This window comes from Lepidothrix coronata, unplaced genomic scaffold (genome assembly GCF_001604755.1).
Source record: "Lepidothrix coronata isolate B3197 unplaced genomic scaffold, Lepidothrix_coronata-1.0 Scaffold93, whole genome shotgun sequence".
Classification (NCBI taxonomy): Eukaryota; Metazoa; Chordata; class Aves; order Passeriformes; family Pipridae; genus Lepidothrix; species Lepidothrix coronata.
Window position 1 is genome coordinate 1504788 of NW_016690273.1, and position 19830 is coordinate 1524617.

Here is a 19830-nt window from a genome sequence, read left to right on the forward strand (position 1 = left end):
AGAGCAGGGGGAAATTTGGGAATGTGGAAGGGGGGATTTATAAGGAGTTCACAGCTCCATCAGGCCCAGCTGCTGGGGAAAAGGATGAGTGAGTGCAGGTGGGGAGAGGGATTCAAAAGCAGCCTCTGAGGCATACAGGGATAGGAGGGAGCTCTCCAGGTGCCTCTCCTTTGGCCCTCAGGTCCCTGGGAAGTGAATGCAGGTTGTCTTCACAGAATAATTGAGTCCCAGAATGGTTTGGGCTGGGAGGGACTTTAATGATTATCCAGTCCCACCCCCTGCCATGGGCAGGGACACCTTCCACTAGCCCAGGTTGCTCCAGCCTGGCCTTGGACACTTCCAGGGATGGGGCAGCCACAGCTTCTCTGGGCAACCTGGGCCAGGGCCTCATCACCCTCATAGGTAAGAATTCCTTCCCAATATCCCATCTAGCCCTGCCCTCTGGCAGTGGGAAGCCATTCCCTGTGTCCTGTCCCTCTAGCTCTTGTCCCAAGTCCCTCTCCAGCTCTCTTGGAGCCCCTTTAGGCCATGGAAGGGGCTCTCAGGTCTCCCTGGAGCCTCTTCTCTCTCGGGTGTCACCAATGAGAGGGACATTTCAGAAGGCAGGATGTGGCTTGAGCCAGGGACAGATGTTAAACATTCAGTGCCTGTCACTGCTCTGCTCGTGGCTGAAGCCCTTTGCATCACCCCTGACTTCGTGGGTGATGACATTCCCAAAAAAACTATTCAATATATCACCACCTTCAGTGCCAGCAACCATGCAGCTGCAGGAGATGCAGGGAGAGGGAAATAAGAGGGACCAGAGCCCCGTAAAAACGCAAGAGCACCGTTTTGGCAGGGAACAACTTCCCAAATCCCTGCTGCGGGGCCTGGACGGGGACGGGCAGGGGCAGAGCAGGGCCGGCGCATCCCCCCCATCCCTGCGGACCCCCCTTCGGCGGCCGCGGGGCCGGCGCTCCCTCGCCATTGGCGGCGGATCGGGAGAGCCGGGACGGATCCTCCCCTTCCTCTCCCTCCCGAGCTTTTTTTGAGAGGGTTTAACCAACTTTCCAGAAGTTTCTCCCCGGCCCCTTATATACCCCCTCCACCGGCCCGGGAGGTGCACAGGGGAGCAGAGCGAAACCGCGTCCCGACCCCAAAGGTAAGCGGGGGGGACCGGGGGACCCTGGGCTGGCAGGCGGGGATTGCAGCAGAATGGGGGGATTTTTGGGGTCCTGCATCCTCCTGGTTGGCCCCATCGGGGAAAAAAATCGGGAGGAGGGGGGTATTGCATGGGAAAAGGGGTGCATGGGAGAACGGGGTGCATGGGGGGTAGAGGTTGAATTGGGATGAAGGGGGGGATAGAAGAAGGAACAGACTCCCCCGTGAGCTGGCTCTGGCTTTTTGAGAGATATAAAATATGTTATAAATTCACCCCCCCATCACCTCCAGTTTGCCAGAGGTGCTTCCAGCGGAGCTGCACCCCTGGTTTGTGCAGCCGGGAGAAACTTTCAGGGCGTGGCAAAAGGGAAGAGGGGGCTAAAGGGAAGCTTTAGTTCGGTGGGATGGTGCTGGAGGAGCGTCCAGCTCCTGCTCAGCCTGGGAGCCTGCGGGACCCTGGGCACCGGCCCAGCCTGGGAAGGAGCGCTCTGCCTGCAGCCTCTGTGCAGGACGGACTAAGCCTGGCCTTGGCGAAGTGTCACATCCCTGCGGTGACACGGGAACGGCCTTTCTTTGTGTGCCTTTGTCCTGCTCGCGGGGCAAACGGGGCGGGTGCCTCTGGCCGTTCATCCCGGGCGATGGCACCTCCCAGTCCTGCGGGACGGCGGGTGCCCACGGCGGTCCCTGGAATGCCACGGGAGGTCTCTGCGATGCCACGCTGGCACTGGGCGTCCCCCCGGGGCTGGGCTGTGCGAGCAGGAGAGAGGATGTCGCTGGCTGTGCATTCCCCAGATTCCCTCGGTTTTCACCCTGGGTTGTGAATTCCCCAATAATCTCCAAGAATGGGCAAAGTTTCTCTTGTCTTGGCACCGCGGGGCCGCGTCACTGGGCACAGCCCAGAGCTCGGAGCCAAATTTGTCGCCTGCCTCTGAAGTAAGGAAGCTTTTTTTTGAGCTGAGGATGAGCCGCCCTTTGCTCACAAGAGAACTACTCCATGTATCTGTTTTCTTTCAGAATGAAAAAGGCAAACGTTGACCTCACTATGAAAGAGTTTCAAGGTATCTTTAGAAATCAAAGGGAAATAAAAAGCCGAAGGTTTTAGATGTGCCTGCGCTTTCAAAGCGTGTCAGGGGCAGTTTGGAGCCTGTTGCACGAGTCTTTGCTCTGTAGGTGGCTGGGATGGCTGTCCCCTGTAAGGGAGGGCTTGCTCCCAAGGGGATTTTAGGCTAGGAACCGCCTCCCTCTCCGAGGCCACGTAATTCCCACTCTGGCAGAGGGTCCCCGGTGCAGCTGCGCACTCTGTGCCTGGGGCTGTGCTGCGTGTTTCCTTCCATGTGGAATCCCAGCGGGCCCTTCGCTTCCTGCTCTGGAGCCTTTAACCCTGGAGCTGCTCCTCTGCAGCCCTTCCCTGTGTCCCCACACCAGGAGCTGGCCGGGAGCAGGGTGGGAGGGGAGGAACACCAAGAAAAGAAACTTCACCGTAACCTTGGGCACGGCACAGCCTGTCCTCGCCCAAAAGCTGAAGGTGGTGGAATTTAAGGCCTGAGGAGCTGCCATCAGGAAGGTTTGCTGAAGCAGCAGGAGGGAGGGAAGGTATGGGGACACGTTATAGCCCTGCAGGCAGGTGGGATGAGCTCCAGAGAGCTTTCAGGCATTTAGGGCTGGGCAAGCTGCAGATTTAGCAAAGCTGGTGGCTCGGAGCCCTTGCTCATCCCCTACATTGGGATGAGATGCCTCTACCCGAGGCGTGAACTCTGGTGTGGAAAATGAGGGTCCACCACCTCCCTCTGCCCTGGGACCTCCCTGGCAGGGCTGTACAGGCAAAACTAAAACCACCAGAGGGGAGCAGGCAATGTTGGATCTTCTCAAAGGACCCCTCTGACTTGGCCTGGTGGAAGCTCACATGCTCCATCTAGTGCCAAGGAAGCTGAGGACTTGGGGACCAGCTGGTCCAAGAGAGGACGGTCCCTGTTGCTGGTTGCAATACCCCTGGATTGCTGGTTGCAATACCCCTGGATCAAGGGGCAACTCTGCTGTGTGGCCCCTGAGCAGCAGAAACATCCTGCTTCCAGCTTTCCCTGACCAGGGCAAAGGTTTCCGTGGGCAGGGACACCTCCCACTGTCCCAGGTTGCTCCAGCTTGGCCTTGGACACTTCCAAGGATGGGGCAGCCACAGCTTCTCTGGGCAACCTGGGCCAGGGCCTCCCCACCCTCCCAGCCAGGAATTCCTTCCCAACATCCCATCTAAACCTGCCTTCTTCCAGTTTAAAGCCATTCCCCCTTGTCATATTGGAGTCACCTCAGAAATACCTGTTGTTTCCATTCCCTGGCCCCTCTTTCAGTCCTTTAAGGTGCATGAATAGTAATACAGTCAAAGTCCTTGGTAAGGAAGCTCCCATTCCAAATGCACAGGCTCGGAATAGCTGGTCTCCCGAGGATTCATTGTTGCACAGAGGAAATCCCACTGTGGACTTGGGATTGCTGCAGCCCAAGGGGAGCCTTGGTGCTGTGCCCGTCGCTGGACCCAGGGAGTGGGTTTCTCTGGGATCTCTGAGTGCTCCAGGCAGGATTGGGACGGTGCTGACAGTGAGTTGTTCTTGCCAGGCAGGCGCTGGGAGCAGCTGGAGCCATGTGGATGGTCCTGGCGCTGGCCCTGTGCGGCCTGGCCGCGGCCGTGCCCTCGGAGGACAGGAAGCTGAGCGACAAGGCCACCACGCTGGCTGAGCGCAGCACCACGCTGGCCTTCAACCTCTACCACGCCATGGCCAAGGACAAGGACATGGAGAACATCCTGCTGTCCCCCGTGGTCGTGGCCTCCTCCCTGGGCCTCGTGTCCCTCGGGGGCAAGGCGGGCACGGCGTCGCAGGCCAAGGCGGTGCTGAGCGCGGACAAGCTGAACGACGAGTACGTGCACAGCGGGCTGTCCGAGCTCCTCAACGAGGTCAGCAACAGCACCGCCCGCAACGTCACCTGGAAGATCGGGAGCCGCCTCTACGGCCCCGCCTCCATCAACTTCGCCGACGACTTCGTGAAGAACAGCAAGAAGCACTACAACTACGAGCACTCCAAGATCAACTTCCGCGACAAGAGGAGCGCCCTGAAGTCCATCAACGAGTGGGCAGCGCAGACCACGGATGGGAAGCTGCCCGAGGTCACCAAGGACGTGGAGAAGACAGATGGGGCCCTCATTGTCAACGCCATGTTCTTCAAGCGTAAGTTCTGCCTTTGGGTCTTGGTACGAGTGGCCCAAAACCCACCCTGAGCCAACAAAGAACCATAGAAGAAGGGTTTGGGTTGGAAGGGGCCTTAAAGATCATCCAGCAGCCCAAGGGGAAGGTGGGCAAATCCTTTGTGTGCTGGAGGCTCTTTGTCAGAGCGTGAAATTACCCCCCATTCCCTTTTCTTACCAGATTTCTCTCTCTCCTGCAGCTCACTGGGATGAGAAGTTCCATCATAAGATGGTGGACAACCGTGGGTTCATGGTGACCCGTTCCTACACCGTGGGAGTGCCCATGATGCACCGCACAGGTGAGTGCAAACCTGCCCCACACCAAAACCCACCAGTTACACTCGTTGCTGCTCCATTGCCCAGTTCTCCAACTGCTTCCAAGATTTTCTGGCCCCATGGGAATAAGTCAGAACAAAGCAGGATGTGTTTGTTCTGCAGATTCCATCTCCCTGTGAGCAGAGAATCCGTGTTTACTATTGGCTGTGGGGAACAAATCCTGGCTCATTGCGCCAGTGAGAGTCACAGCCAACTCTAATAATGCTGGGCCAGTTCCCAAAATGGTCCAGACTCACTTCCCTTGCTGGTCAGGGAAAGTCCAGGGTGAACTCACAAGGTTTGTGTAGCTTCGCCTCTGCTCCACATCTCACCATTTCCTCCTCCTGGTTTCCAGGTCTCTACAATTACTATGATGATGAGACAGAGAAGCTCCAGGTGGTGGAGATGCCCCTTGCTCACAAGCTCTCCAGCATGATCTTCATCATGCCAAACCACGTGGAGCCTCTGGAGAGGGTTGAGAAACTGCTGAACAAGGAGCAGCTGAAGACCTGGGCTGGCAAGATGAAGAAGAGATCAGTGGCCATCTCGCTGCCAAAAGTTGTCCTGGAAGTCAGCCATGACCTTCAGGTAAGGGGGGGTCCTTAAGGAGAGCAGTTCTTTGGGATAGGGGGGAAGACAGGGGGACGGGTTGTCTGTGCCGTGTCACCTCCAGGAGGGTCGCTCAGCCCTCTTCTCCTCCTAGAAACACTTGGGTGGCCTGGGCCTGACAGAAGCCATTGACAAGACCAAGGCTGACCTGTCCAAGATCTCTGGCAAGAAGGACCTTTACCTGTCCAACGTGTTCCACGCGGCCGCCCTGGAGTGGGACACGGACGGGAACCCCTACGATGCCGACATCTACGGGCGCGAGGAGATGAGGAACCCCAAGCTGTTCTACGCCGACCACCCCTTCATCTTCATGATCAAGGACACTAAAACCAACTCCATCCTCTTCATCGGCCGGCTCGTGAGGCCCAAGGGTGACAAGATGCGGGATGAGTTGTAGCGGGTTGGTGGTTTTGGTGGGTTTTTTGTTTTCTCCCAGAGCTTTGGTTTGTGTGTGTTTTTAGTGGGCGATTTCGAACAAGGGGCAACACTCTTTTGTATCCTTCTCGAACCATGGGTGCTATTCAGACCAGGGTGCATTGTGATGAGGAACCAGCAGACACTTTACCTCACCCCCCCAAATCCTTGCTGCACAAACCCACCTCCGGAGAGGATCAGGGGAGCCTGGCACGAGAGGGTCACCGGCAGTGGAAGGGAACTGGCATCCTCAGGGAGATGTCCAGGTTGAAGCCCAGCTCCTCCCTGCACTAGTTATGCCTCCTGCTGCGACCACCTTCCCTCCCAAACACTTCTGTGTCCCTGCCACTCGCTTTTCTCCTGCTTGGATGCCCTGTGGCATCGCTCCAGAGCTGCTCTGGTCGCTTTGCTGTTGTTTCTTGCTTCTCTCCTGTCTCCTCCGTGGTTTGCAGCAGAGCACCGAGGGCCAGTTGTGCAGTCCAGCCCCTCCAGGGCCCTGGGAGCAGAGCAGGGCTGGGACAGCTGGAGAAGGGAGGTTTCATGGAGTTGTGCCCTTCTGTCCTGCCTAACCCAGGCTGGGGGAGTGCTGGATGCTGCACCCACAGCGGGTCATCCTTAGGTAGGACACCAAAGCCAGCTTGGATCAACACTTCCTGGAGAGGCCCAAGGGCAGGTTGGACTCCTAGAAAATAAACCTGAGGTCCCTTCAACACTCCACCTCTCTGGGGATCACCCCTGGCATTGAACACCCTGTACCAGGCCCAGAACTCCACATCTCTTGGTGCTCCTGCATCAGCAGGTAGGGCTGGGAAAGAGTTCCCACTGTGAGGGTGATCCCAGTTCGGAGCAGGGCTGAGCCAAGGCCCTCCTGGCTGGCTTTTCCTTGTTTAAACACAAAGCTTGAGAGCTGCTCTTGCCTGACTTCCCAAGGCTCCTCTGCTGCAGCTCCGTGGTGTTTTAGCTCCCTGTTTGCTGGCCTGGGTGAGGGCAGGCTCAACCCCAAACGTATTTATATTATATTTATGGCTGATAATTAGCCTAAAGTGTCACAGCCTAGACTTGGAGGCTATTCCTGACTTCTTTTTAAGGGATATTGTAATATCCCACCGGCATTCCAGGTAAGCCTGGCCATGACCTCACACACCTCACGTGGCAAATAAGATTATTGGAAGGAAGGAACTCAGTGCATCCCGAGGGCAGTGCCAGTTCTTTGGAAGCACCACAGAGCAACCACATGGCTTTGCTTGATTTTTATTTCCCTGCTAATTTCCTTGCTGTCTTAGAAGCCCAGTACTGCATATTCCCAGCTTTCCCCACTGTGGTGGGAGGCAGGAGGCAATCCCAGGGATGCATCCAATGCCCAGGAAGCCTGGACACTTCCCGGTGAGTCAGCACTGACCCCACACGCTGCAGAAGGTTCTGGAGGATGGGGAGGGGGGGTAAGAGGGGTGGGCAAGGCAGGAACACACCGTGGGATGTTGGGAATTATTTGCATCGTGTGGATGCAGGTGTGTGAGGGCTTTTATTGTCTGGTCTTGTGCCACACAGTGACATAAATGTGTAATTTTGCAATAAAACTTTTTCAATGAATCTCTGGCAGTTTAAAATAAACTTGGGGAGGTTCCTTGCCATACCTGGACAAAAATTACCCTCAATGCACAGCAACAGGTGAATTCCCATGACAGGACAATCCTGAAGAAAGAACACTTCTAGCAGGTCACCTTTGCACTGCACTGGGAATTTTTTTTTTTTGCTCCTGAAACCCCAAGTATCCAACATCTTTGGATCCAACATCCACCCTGGAATAGCAATATTGAAAAGAAATTAAAAGTTTCCCTGAGCTCATCTGACCCCCAGCTCACCTTCCAAGCAACTTTAAATCCTCAGGGATTTCTGTCCTAGGGAAAACATCACCTTGACCATTATGGGATAATTTCCAGCAGATTGGGGTGTTTAAGAATTTAGAGACAATATGCAAAGCTGTGTCACTCTTTATTGCTTCAGCTCTCCCAGCTTTCACACATTTCCTGCTCCTCCAAAGTGACAAAGCTCATCTGTGACCTTTAATATTTCCAGACTTTTTTTTCCAAATTCAGATTTTAAAAAAATCAATAATTAATGTTGGTATTACTTACTACTAAATATTTCAAGCTTTCCACTGAGAGGTGTGCAAAAAAACCTGAGATGAGACTCACTCGCACCCTGAGAAGGCACATCTTGTTTCTGTCACACAGCCCAGTTCCTGACACCAGCAGAATTCCAGTTCCTAAGTTCCTGTAGAGAAACCTTCTGAAAATGGAAATCTGGCTGTGAAAGCAACAAAGTTTGTGGTACAAGTTTTGTTAATGCAACAACCAGGCTCTGAATTCCTCAAAATCTAAACATACATCACCTCTTGTGATGGGTCCCTTCCCATTCCTGCCCCAGACTTCCACCAGATATTCCCATCTCAAATTACCTGACCCTAAAAGGAGCTGTTCCTGGAAGGAATAGAAATGATCCTATAACGGGGAAGTCACATCCCAAACATCTTTCCAGTGACAGGGGCCATGGATACACAGAGGTGATAAAAGCATAAAGCAGAATATAATAATAGTTCAACTGAAGCCAGAAAGGGAAAGGTACAAACTACAGCAATTCCCTTGGATATTCCTAAAAAAGCTCCCCCTTCTGGAAACCTTGGGTAAGGCACTGGAATGGAAGGGAAGAGCCCCCAGTACAGTACTCCAGTTCATGGAATGTTTGTGACTCATGACCCTCCAAACACCAATTGCTGCTCCAGCTCTGCCTAGAAATCAGCATTTTATCCCCACTTTGGATCAGGAGCTGGTGAAGTTCATCCCATAAGGAACAAGCTGGAAGAAATGCAACACAATTCCTTCCACACCAAAAGTGGGAGCAAGGTTTTCCTGGAGCGAATCTTGCACAAAAAGAAAAAGCACCTTCACAAACACTGTCTTTTGTGATTTTATTAAGAGATGTTTTCAGGACAGCCAAGCTTCTGGTTCCACATGGGACAAACCCTACAACAAAGAACAAAACAGAGTGAGCTGGTGCCAAACTTCTCCATAACTACTGTCCTACCTCAAACACGGAACAAACAAACAGGCTCCAAGTTTCCAAATTAAATGGAATTTCTCCCTTCCTGCATTTTGGCCAGTGATCCCACTGAGGTAGATTCCTTAAACAGGATTTCAAACTGGGATTATTTCCTTACAAAACCAGCCTACACATTGTGCTTGATGGCTCCCAAGACTATCCCAAACTGGATCCCAGGGAAGGGGGGCTATTTGGGGGGTATAACACATCCAAGGCACCAAACCCTTCTCAAACATGTATGTCCCAAGTCACTCCAACTGAGACCCAAGATTCCCAAATCCATGCTGCACAACATGGAACAGGGCACTTGGACAGGAATATTCCCTTTCAGATTCATCATCTCCTCTTCACTGAAGCTGCTCTGCCACATGCCTTAAACCACATCCTCTTCATCCAGGGCACTGCTCAAACCCAACCCAGCCTGTCTTCCCAGAACCCCAGCTGCCTGACAGCAGTTTCTGGTGGCAGGGCACCTTTCCCACATGGATTCTCCCTCCCCCAAGCCTGCAGGCACTCACCCTCAGGCAGTGGGCACAGGCTGAGGCATGGCTGGCTGCTCTGGTTTGCCCCCTTTCTGCTCTGAGATGGGGGTGGTGGGCAGGATCTCCTCTTTGGGTTCCACGATGCTGACGTGGTCTGGCAGAGGCTTTTTGGGGCCAATCTTTCCACTTGGGTCCCAAGGCAACATAATCTTTACTTTGATTCCCAGTACTCCTGCAAAGAGGGACAGGACAAGACATTGACAGGGAGGATCACCACAGTCACAAAGTATCTCCTGCCAACACTGTAACACAGCCACGCTATAGCTTAGAAATCTTATTATTGGGAATTTACATCGGCAGTACTATGAGGAATTTAAACACATGCAAGATCCAAAGTTATCCAACCCCTTGCCTTTCAGCTTGGAACTGCAGCTGTACCCCCAGCTCAGCCTCACCCTGGTTCTAAACTCTGTGCTCTTCCTGGGATAACTCAGCTCGTTTTCCCAGGCAATTCCACCGGGTTTTTTCCATCCCTTCTCAGACAAATGCCTCTAAATCATCCAATGAGCAGGACACCCTGGCCAAGGCAGCCTCAGCACAGCCCCACAGAACGTGGCACTGACAGGGCTGCAGTGACACAGGGTCGTCCCTTCTGACTCGTCATCGTATCATCACCGAAGGGAAGGTGGGAAACAGCCCTGGCTGAGCTCCATCCCTACACCAGGAATTCTGCAATTAAATACCCCAGAGCCAGTTAAGATGCACAAGTCATTTGTGTTTTACCATGGGGAAGAGCAAGAGGAGGCAGGTTTAGCTGGGAAGACTTGCCAGGGCACAGCTACAGGGGAGAACTGGCTGGCATTTGCCCTTTTTGTAGCATCCACTTTCTCTCTGCCCATCCCGAAGAACCAGGAAAGCCAGGATGCAAACTGCCAACAGCTCTTAATCCCAGTCTTATAAGTGTTTAATTTATAAGTTGATTTCTTACCTACCTCAGAGGCCCCAGGGCTCAAGTGAGAGTATCTGGAAAATCTACGGCCACAATCTCAGCTGGAAACATTCAAACCCCACCACCAGAGAAGTGGATGCCCTGGGATGACCACCCAAAATTCCACTGGCTGCTGAAGGCCCCTTCATTGCCCATTCCCGAATGCAGTTTGGGAAGGAAGCCCATGGAGCTGGCAGCGGCACTCACCCTGCCGGAGGAGGACGTGACGCACGGCTGTGTCCACGTAGTAGTTCACGGGGTCTCCACTGTGGATCATCAGGCCATCCACAAACTTCATGGACTTGGCCCTCTGCCCTCGGAGCTTCCCAGACACCACCACCTCACAGCCCTTGGCCCCGCTCTCCATGATGAAGCGCAGGACTCCGTAGCAGGCTCTGCAGGGACAGGGAACAGCCACGCCGTGAGCCCACTGCCCACATCCACAGGGATCTGGGACCACAATTCCAAGCACTGCCCATCCCACTTCAACTTCTGCTTGCAAAAAGCCTTCTGAAGGCACAGCTCTGCAGCCAAAGCTCTGTCAGTGCTGGGCAAAGCAGCAAAAGTCTCCACGCCATTTTAGTACTGTGAAGCCCAGCCTGAGTAAACTGTTGTGACTTTGTAAGACTGTGGGGACAGTGGCACAGAAACGGCTCCATAGCTGAGGGTGGACAATCCACCCCGTCCCTTCTCAGACAAATGCCTCCAGATCATCCACTGGTGACAGGAGGCTCCTGCTGAAGGCCCTCATGCAGCGTCACAGAACGTGACCCCACAGAGGTACCTCAGGCAGAGCCACCTGCATCTGACTCGTCATCGGCTCATCACCGAAGGGAGCTGAGAGCAGGGCCACTGTCACCTGAGCCCCCGCCTCGCTCCTCCACAAAGGGATACATGCAGGCTTTAAGGCAGGCAGACAACCTGCAATCTCATCTACCCCAAGCCTGCAACTTTTATGCCAGAAAGAGGTAATTGCTACGAGAAGTAAGCAATGTGTAAGCTGCTGCACTCACCGTCGCACGGCCAGACCTCCCAGGAGCTTGTAGCGCAGGGACTCGGCCTGGGCGATGGCACACAGGCCCCTGGTGGCCACCTTCTCTGCATAGAGCTGTGGGGACAGAGAGCTCAGGGCAGGCTGTGTTTGAGGCACCACATCACAGAACCACAGCATGGCTTGGCTTGAGTTGGGAGGCAGCTTAAAGACCCTTTCACTCCACCCCCTGCCATGGGCAGGGACACCTTCCACTAGCCTAGGTTGCTCCAAGCCCTGTCCAACCTCATCTGGGACACTTCTACATTAACAAGGAGCTTCATTCTACTCCCTGCCCCATCCTCCACCCCAGGGCAGTCAGTCCTGCCACATTTCCAGACAGAAGCTTCACCCTGGGACACTCCACTCCTGGAATCCCTTGCTGTCTGTCTCCTACTCCTGGCAGGGCCGAGACACTCCATGGGAAGCCAGAGGACTATTCCAACATCCATGGTGCAGTGTTAAAGAGCTGCTGCTCCAAACAGCCCCAAAACAGAAGGGATCACTGGGTTTCCTTTGTTTAACACATCACCCAAGGAAGTCTGCTTAAGAATTAAAACCAAAGCCCTTTGATTCTGAAAAGCTGGGAGAGAGAGATGTATCAAATCCAAGATCTCAAAGAGACCAAGGTCTGACAGTCCAGAAGCAGCACACATTCCAACTCGTTATTCCCAACGTGATGTGTGGGGAATAACAAATTCTCTATGTTTAAGCATTTGCTGGAGACAATCAGCAAGCTCCCCTGTATAATGTGATCCGGCAACACTGGCCAAGCAGGAATACATGTGAGCACCACCCCAGAATACACATTCCCCCTCCCTCCCTCCCTAATTTGTTTTAGAGCAGCAGATTCTATGGAATGAAATCACAGCATAGTTTGGGTTGCACAGGACCTTTAAAGGACAGCTAGTCCAACCCCTCTAAAATAAGCAGGGAATCATCTCAAACATTAAGAGAAATTACTTTCTATTTTTCAAAGATCCTTCTGCAGAATTTCTTTGTAAGGACAGAAGCATTATAATTTGATAAGGGTAACAGCAATGAAGAAATACACTATGGGTTTAGCCTTCTCACCTCAATATTGGGACAACACTCTCAACAAAATATTTACAGGTGCATTTACAAAGTTTTATCTGCATCCTCCTTGTTGGGAAAGCAGAGAAAAGCAGCTGAAGTGACAGCATTAAAAACACCACGAGCAGCAAAGCATTTTGTACTTCAGTGCTGGAGTGTTTTGTGGGGCCAGGTACCACATGCCCCAAGTTTTCTGAGTTAAACATCATCCTGTCCTTACAAATCCAACTGCAGGACCCCCTTCCTGCTGCTCCAACCCAGACAGTTTTACCTCAACGCTTCCCTCAGGGAATCCAAACCTCTTCTGCACCACCGCCGTCAGCTCCCGGATCCGGCGCCCCTTCTCCCCCAGGACATTCTGAGTCCTGGGAAAAAACAACAGAACAACTGAGAGAAGTGTCCCCAGGTGAGCCTGGAACCAGCCCAAAGAGTTCCAGAGCATCTCAGTTCAGTGAGCGAGCTACAGTATTGCATCACTGAACGTCACTTCAGGATCTTTTTCCTGTAGCAACATTTCCTACTTCAAGTTTCAGCCCCTGTGAGGCAGCAGCAGCAGCTCAGTTACCTGGTGGCAAGGATGATAATCTCAGTCCTGGTGGGAGTGACCCGGACTTCCACGCCAGAGTATCCATCCTCAGCCAGTTCCCGCGTCAGGAACTCGTTGAGCTCGGCTTTGAAGATCCCGTCAGCGACAAACTTGAGACACAAACGGACAAAGTCAAGCTCTTTGCACCCCCAGGACCATCCTGCTGCCTGGCAGACTCTTCCCCCACGGAGAGAACTTATTCCTGAAGTTCCCAGGGATAATGCACTCCTAGTAGGTGGCTGGTATAGGTCAGAGGTGTCCCTGCCCATGGCAGGGGTGGAATGGGATGATCTTTAAGGTCCCTCCCAACCCTCCCAAACCAAACCATCCTGGGATTCCTGGAGAACAGCACAGGATCCTCTGACAGGCAGGGTGGGTATAACCCCGGGGTGAACTATCAGTGATCTGTTATATTCCATTCGCTGCTGATTCTCGTGGCCGTTTACATCGCGCTTAGAGCCCACCTAGCCCTGGCTTAGGGCACCCACCGGAGCCTGGCAGGGCGGGAGCACCAACCCCCTCTACAGCCACCCTCCACGCTGGGACCGCAGCTTGCTGCTGCCCCGTGGCAGTGCTTTAATTCGTCCATAAATTAAGGAATTAGCGGGGCTACATCCCTTTCCCAGCCCGACAGGGACCCTCCTGACAGCTCAAAGCTCGCTCCCTCCCTCCCCAGGACAGGCCCCCCCGACCCACAGAACCACCAACCCCAAACTCTCCCCACTGAAAAGGGGAAAACAAGCAGGTCCGTGGTGTCCCGGCCCCATCCCGGGCCGTGTGGAAGCGCCCCCTCACACCCCGCCGCCATGTTCCCGCCGGGGCCGCCGCGGCGCATCCGCCGCCATCCCCGCGCATCCGCCGCCATCCTGCCGACCCCGCCGCCGTGCCCCCGCCCCGCCGGCCCCGCGAGCCTCCCCCGGCGCTGCGGCAGCTCCCACGAAGGGTCGGAGCGGGCGCGGCGGCCGCGCTCACCTTGCGCTTCTTGGAGATCTGCACCGCCATCTTGAGCCGGGCCCAGCCGAAAGGGGGGACCGGTTCCGCCCCCCGGGCTATATCCGCCCTCCGCCGCACACCGTTGGCCGGCCGCTGTCACGTGGGGAAGAGCGGAGGACGATGGGAATTGTAGTCTTTGCTGCGCCGCCATGTTGGGGAGGTGCGTCCGCCCTGCCAGGTTCGGCTGGGCGCGCTAAACCGGGGTTAAACGGGGTCTAAACCCGGTGTGAACGGACACGAGAGTCAGCAGTGAATATAATATAATATAAATATAATATAATATATAATTATAATATAATATAATATATAATCACATATCACATAGCATCATATAACATCATATATTATCACCCGGGTTTATACCCACTCTGCCCGATCGTTGCTGTCAGAGGATGCTGTGCTGTTAGCCAGGAATCACAGGATGCTTTGGGTTGAGAGGGACAATAAAGCTCATCCAGTCCCACCTCTGCCATGGGCAGGGACACCTTCCACTGTCCCAGGTTGCTCCAACCTACCCTTGGACACTTCCAGGGATGGGGCAGCCACGGCTTCTCTAGGCAATCTGTGCCAGGGCCTCCCTGCCCTTACAGCCAAGAATTCCTACCCAATATCCCATCTAAACTCATCTTCTTTTAGTTTAAAGTCATTCCCCCTTCTCCTGTCCCAACAGATTTTTTTTTTATTGGTTTAGGGGTTTTGGGGAATTACATAAGTAATAATAATGATTGGAGTTGATACATGGTAGGAAGTAGGGATTTAAACTGCATTTTATCATGGGTGTTACAGTTCACAGTTGGACTTGATCTTAACAGTCTTTTCCAACATGAATGATTCCGTGAAAATGCCCACAACGCCAGTGGTTAAATGTGTTTGGGAAGAGGCAGCAAAGGAAGCCCTGCCCTTGCAAAGCTCCCAGGAGGGAGCCAGGGGATAAGCCAGGGAATAAGGGACAAAATATGTTGAAATGAGCTGCTTGGCTTTCTGGAAGGCTCCTCTTGGAAAGATGTGTACCCAGGCAAACAGAATCCCAGAATCATTGAGGCTGGAAAAGCCCTCCCAGCCCATGGATCCACCCTGTGCCCGATGCCCACCTTGTCCCCCAGCCCAGAGCACTGAGTGCCACGGCCAGGCCTTCCTTGGGCACCTCCAGGGGTGGGGACTCCACCACCTCCCTGGGCAGCCCCTTCCAGTGTTTAGCAACACCTTCCATGAAGAAATTCCTCCTCATGTCCAACCTGAGCCTCCCCTGGCACAGCTGGAGGCTATGACCATGTAGGGAATACCAGTATGACCAGTACAACGCACACACACCCCAGCACGGCCCGTGGGGAGCAGTGGGGGCATCAGCCAGAGGATCCCGCTCTTCTCTTTTCCAGGGAAAAGCTTGGTTTGCCACTAGATGTCAGTGGAGACGGCTTCCAGAGCGGGAAAAGCTTCGTGTTTCTCCTCTCTCTCTCTCTCCTCCCTCTTCCCCAGGGATTCATTTGTCCAGGATTTGAAGGATGGCAGAGCAGCCCACGGCCCACTTTGCAAAGACAGGGAGGACCTGTGTCCCCTCACCAAACACCTTCCTCTCACTTCCAATGCGTCCAAACATCCTGCCCGTCCCTCAACCAGCTCCCTCTGCTCTCCCTGTCCTGCCCAAGCGTGGCTGTCCCACACAGAACCTCTCCCACCCTCTCCAGGGAGAAGGGACACCACAGGACCCCCGTCCCTCATCCCTGCTCCAGCTGTGCCCGCTGTCCTCTGCTCCCACTCTCTTCCCTCTCTCCTGGGCTGCCAGAACACACTGACACACTCCTTCTGTCTCTCTGCTCCCCAAGGCATTATCTATGGAGTCCATGTCTCAACAGACACTTCCTCTTGGCCAAAATTAGGAACTACACCTCCATCCATCTCTTCCCAGTCTTCAGGGACTAAGGCTGTGGCCAAGCTGAAGCCAGGTGGACCATGGGTGGATTTGAGGGACAGTGATGTCCCAGGACTCAGCCTGGGTATTCCATGAGCTCCTGGCACTCTCCTCCACTCACACCCCTGGACACAGTGACACAAAGCCAGCTCGTGTCCACGTGGCAGAGGAGGAGCTGGTCCCTTCCTAGTGCTGTGGGAACCACCATCAACACTTGATCCAGGCCTGTGTCTGCCACAGATTGGCCTGGGTGTGACACCCTGATCTCTGTCCCCTCCCTGCTCCCAGATCCAACCCCTTGGAGGGACATATGGAGCTTCACCCTCTGGAAGGGCTGTTGGGCTGCAGGAGATGTGGCAGAGCTGCAGATGCCCAGGATTTACAGCAGGAAAAGGGCTTATGGGAAGATCCTAAAGTCAACGGGCCAGAGATGTCCCTCAACCATCCCTAATCCCTGGGGATGGAGCAGAGCACCAACAAACAACATTTCTCCAGTGGACACAGTGTGTGAGTGCACATGTGGCCTTTTCCCAGCACATTCCCAAGATGAACAGGAGAAATCTGAGGAGAGCTTTCCTTTTCCCCCTTCCAGCATGCTGCACTATCCTATTTTCCCTGGCAGCAAAGAGGCTTAGAGGAGCTTCCCTCTCTCCACCCTCACCCCTGCCCCTTCCTCCCCCCTCTCTGGCCCATCCTGCTGTTTCTGGAGCCCGGCTGTCAACCAGCTCCCAGAAAGGATCCAACACAAACACAGACATATTTTGGAGGGGGTTATTTAAAGTCCTGCTCGTTTTCCTGCTCCAGCCTGTGAGCACCAAGGAGAGGGCAGCAAATTGTGGCAGGGAAAGAAGATGGGGCCAGGCAGGAATATGGCACTCAAAAGCCCACAAAGGTGTCCAGTGATCCACCTGGGGATCCCACTGTCCCAGCACTGTGCCACGTTGAGGGGACATCTGACTCCTCACCCCAGGGGAACACCAGAATAACAGATTTGGGAGAAATGTCCAGCAGCTGGGGATGTCTCTGTGCAGGGATTTGAGCCCAAGATCCTATTAACCAGGCTCTCAAATAATTTTCAAGGAAAGACCCTCCCAGCGTGCACAAACCCCACTCTGCTGCTCTCCAAGTGGGGACCACACCACTTGCAGAGCAAACAGCATCATCTCTTTTATTTTTTAGGCTGAGTTTACCCAGGAGGGGCTCAACCAATGTATTTCTGGATCACGGGAAGACAGGGAAAGGCACAACATGAGGGACGAGCCCGGCCCTGTCGGGTGTCGCCTTGTCCATGCCCTAGTAAGGACAAACTATGTGTTGTGTCAGCATCTGAGGGTCAGCATGGAGGAGCAGGGCCAGGCTCAGGCCCCTGGGACAAAACAAGGCCTTGATGGTCTTCAGCACCAGGGGAATGTCCCCTCTCCCCCCAGACAAGGCCCAGTCAAGCCAGAGGGATCCAAGCCCTGGCCTTCCCAGACGGGAACGTTTCGGTCCCTTCCACAAATAGCAAGGTGGGATTCCTCCCTCCTACATCCATCCCCTGCCCCAGGCAGCCAGGGAGGCTCCCAGGGACACGCAGGGATGCTCCCAGGTGCTGTTTGCAGCCAAACAGGGCTGGTTGGAGGTGTCCCTGCTCATGGCAGGGGGGGTGGATTAGACGACCCTCAAAGGTCCCTTCCAACCCAAACCATTCCGTGACTCTGTGATTTCATCCCTGCTCCACCTCTGCCGGAATCGAGGCTGGCAACATTCCAGAAAAGCTGTGATGTGCCTGCACCTCTCTCCTTGGAGAACTCAAATCTTCTCCAGCTGCTCCCAGTGGCTTCCCAGCCCCAGCGAGGCCTGGATGTGCAGCAGGCCTGGGAACATCCCCGGCAGGCACGAGTGACACTCGGGTGTTCGGGACAGGGCAGGGGAAGGGCTGGGCCACCCTCAGGAACTGCAGCCCCGTTGTCCCACATCTCCCAGGGTTGTGTGGAGCCAGCCTGGGAGGGCAGAGGCTGCCTGGCCACGGGGACAGGAGTTCCCTTTGCCCCTTTGCCCAGGGGGATGGAAGAAACCTCTGGGGTCCCCAGAGCATCGCCCCTGACGGGCCCCATGGCTCCCTCATTCTCTGGGAGAACCCTGGGATGAACTAGGGTAGTCAGGAATGTGCCAGTGATCCCAGCTCTGCTGCACAACCTCCCTCCACTGCCCAGGACTTGGAATTTGTCTCCATAGGCTGCCGTAAGGATGCAGTCACCAGCTCCAGCTCCAGTCACGACCCTCTGCCTGGAGGGCACAGAATGGGCACCCCTGACATCCCACCTGCCCCCAGCTGGCATTAAAACCTCCGCTGCATCCCCCACTCTGGCATCTCGGATCTCCCCTTGGAGTTCACAGCCACAGCCGGGCACAAAAGCAGGGATGCACAGGAGGGATGTTCCCCTGGGCATGGCCCTTGGCAGCAGCAGGGAACCCCCTGTGCCCCCAGGGAGGGCCCCTTGCAGGTGCCAGGGGGTTAGTGACAGGTTTCCTCGCTGTGGGGGATGCCAGCTTGGAGCAGGTCTGGGAATCGGGAGCTGTCCTGCCTCCCCCCAGCTCCATTCACAGCCCAGACAGCGACATGGTTTATGGCCCTGAAGGCCATTGCATAGGCTCAATTAAGCCTGAATCCCAGGGTTTTCTCCCCAGGAACCTGGCTCCTGTTCAGAGCAGGCAGGAGGGGCTGGCAGCCCTTCACACTGATGGGGCCAGGGCAGCCAGCGGCTTTCCCAGCTGGATTTTGGGATGCCCAGTGCTTTCTGTGGGCATGGGGAGCAACTGTCCTGCCCGGGGAAGTCTCCAACTGCCTTTGCTGCTGCTGCTTTCACAGGGAAAAATAAGGGAGGTTCTGCAGGCGCCAAGAACTGGCTGGATCTGCACAGGAAGGATCAGGGGGCATCAAAAATGCCCCTGGACAAATGGGTACAGGGGGAAGCACAGGGTCTCCCCATTCCCACTGTGCCCAGCAGGGGAGCTTTTTTCCTGGGATCTGTGTGGAGCAGGAGATGGAGCTGGTGCCAAAGGAAAGGTTGGCTGCTCCAAGGGATATGTCTGGATATAAATCTAAGGCCTGAGGCTGAGAGATGGTCTCTAACAGGGCATGGGACCAGCTGATCCCCACAGGATGGGCTCCTACAATCCCCTGGGGCTGGGGCAGAGGCTCCTGGACCTGTGCGCTGAGGACTAGTGTGGTGCTCACCAGATCCCAGTCACCTGCAGGCCTGAGGAATGGCAAAGAGGAGCTGTGGGAGACCCACGTGGTCTCTGCAAGGACAGAACTGCCTCCAGCACCAAGAAATGCAGTGGTCACCACTGCAGGAATAACCGAACCACATAAAGGAGGAATAAAAATGCATCATTCCCCTGAAGAAGAGTAATCTGAGCACAAACAATCCAAAATGCTTGCTTCCATCGCTCAGCCAGGACGAGATCCGGGGGACAGGACAGGACACGAGACCCAACCTTGTGCCTGCAGGATGCTGATGTCGCCACATGGCCTCTGAGGGCTCCCAAAACTGGGTCACCACCATGCTCAGAGGGACAGGTTGCCTGTCCCACGTGCCCAAGATCTGAACCCTCACCCAAAACTCCTGCTGGCACCCCAATCCTCCAAGTTAAGTACATGTTCCACCACCTTTCTGTGCAGGGGCCAGTGGCCCAGAGAAGAAAACCACCCAAATCCCCTTCCCTACAAGCAGCAATTCCATCAGAGGCACCGCAGAGCTAATGAGCTTTCCCAGGGAGTAGCTGTGGAAAATGAAACCCGGGGCAGAGATGGACAAGAAGAGATAGTTTGCATTAAATGAACTGTAGGCAGTCCAAGCAGAGGAGTGATGGATTGCAAGCCCCAGTTGTAAAGCATTTGTAAAGTCTGACTCAGGCAGGATTTTTACTGCAAGAGCCCCAATATTACAGTTTATTGCTGCAGTTGCAGCAGCTGC

The 19830-nt window shown here is 54.6% G+C and overlaps 2 protein-coding genes across 2 annotated transcripts; one reads left to right on the plus strand and one right to left on the minus strand.

Annotated features, from left to right (window-relative positions):
* Positions 1 to 1010: 1010 nt before the first annotated feature.
* SERPINH1 (serpin family H member 1) lies at positions 1011 to 7297 on the plus strand. The gene is made up of 5 exons (XM_017821899.1): positions 1011 to 1141; positions 3745 to 4352; positions 4570 to 4668; positions 5040 to 5272; positions 5388 to 7297. The coding sequence occupies exons 2-5, from the start codon at positions 3770 to 3772 to the stop codon at positions 5688 to 5690; spliced, it is 1218 nt and encodes a 405-aa protein (XP_017677388.1). The 5' UTR covers positions 1011 to 1141; positions 3745 to 3769; the 3' UTR covers positions 5691 to 7297.
* A 1361-nt stretch (positions 7298 to 8658) lies between these two features.
* Positions 8659 to 14071, minus strand: RPS3 (ribosomal protein S3). The gene is made up of 7 exons (XM_017821900.1): positions 13939 to 14071; positions 12946 to 13076; positions 12652 to 12745; positions 11290 to 11384; positions 10484 to 10671; positions 9325 to 9520; positions 8659 to 8730 (listed from the first exon to the last, which is right to left on the minus strand). Exons 1-6 carry the CDS (start codon positions 13966 to 13968, stop codon positions 9327 to 9329), a joined length of 732 nt encoding a protein of 243 aa, XP_017677389.1. The 5' UTR covers positions 13969 to 14071; the 3' UTR covers positions 8659 to 8730; positions 9325 to 9326.
* Positions 14072 to 19830: the final 5759 nt, after the last annotated feature.

Excerpts from the sequence above, each read along its gene's own strand:
- SERPINH1 (XM_017821899.1), top strand. The coding sequence starts at position 3,770 with ATGTGGATGGTCCTGGCGCTGGCCCTGTGCGGCCTGGCCGCGGCCGTG. Across the intron at positions 4,353-4,569 it reads CAACGCCATGTTCTTCAAGC|CTCACTGGGATGAGAAGTTC; the intron begins GTAAGTTCTGCC and ends TCTCTCCTGCAG. Across the intron at positions 4,669-5,039 it reads GCCCATGATGCACCGCACAG|GTCTCTACAATTACTATGAT; the intron begins GTGAGTGCAAAC and ends CCTGGTTTCCAG.
- RPS3 (XM_017821900.1), bottom strand. The coding sequence starts at position 13,968 with ATGGCGGTGCAGATCTCCAAGAAGCGCAAG. Across the intron at positions 13,077-13,938 it reads AGATCTCCAAGAAGCGCAAG|TTTGTCGCTGACGGGATCTT; the intron begins GTGAGCGCGGCC and ends TTGTGTCTCAAG. Across the intron at positions 12,746-12,945 it reads ATTATCATCCTTGCCACCAG|GACTCAGAATGTCCTGGGGG; the intron begins GTAACTGAGCTG and ends GTTTTTTCCCAG.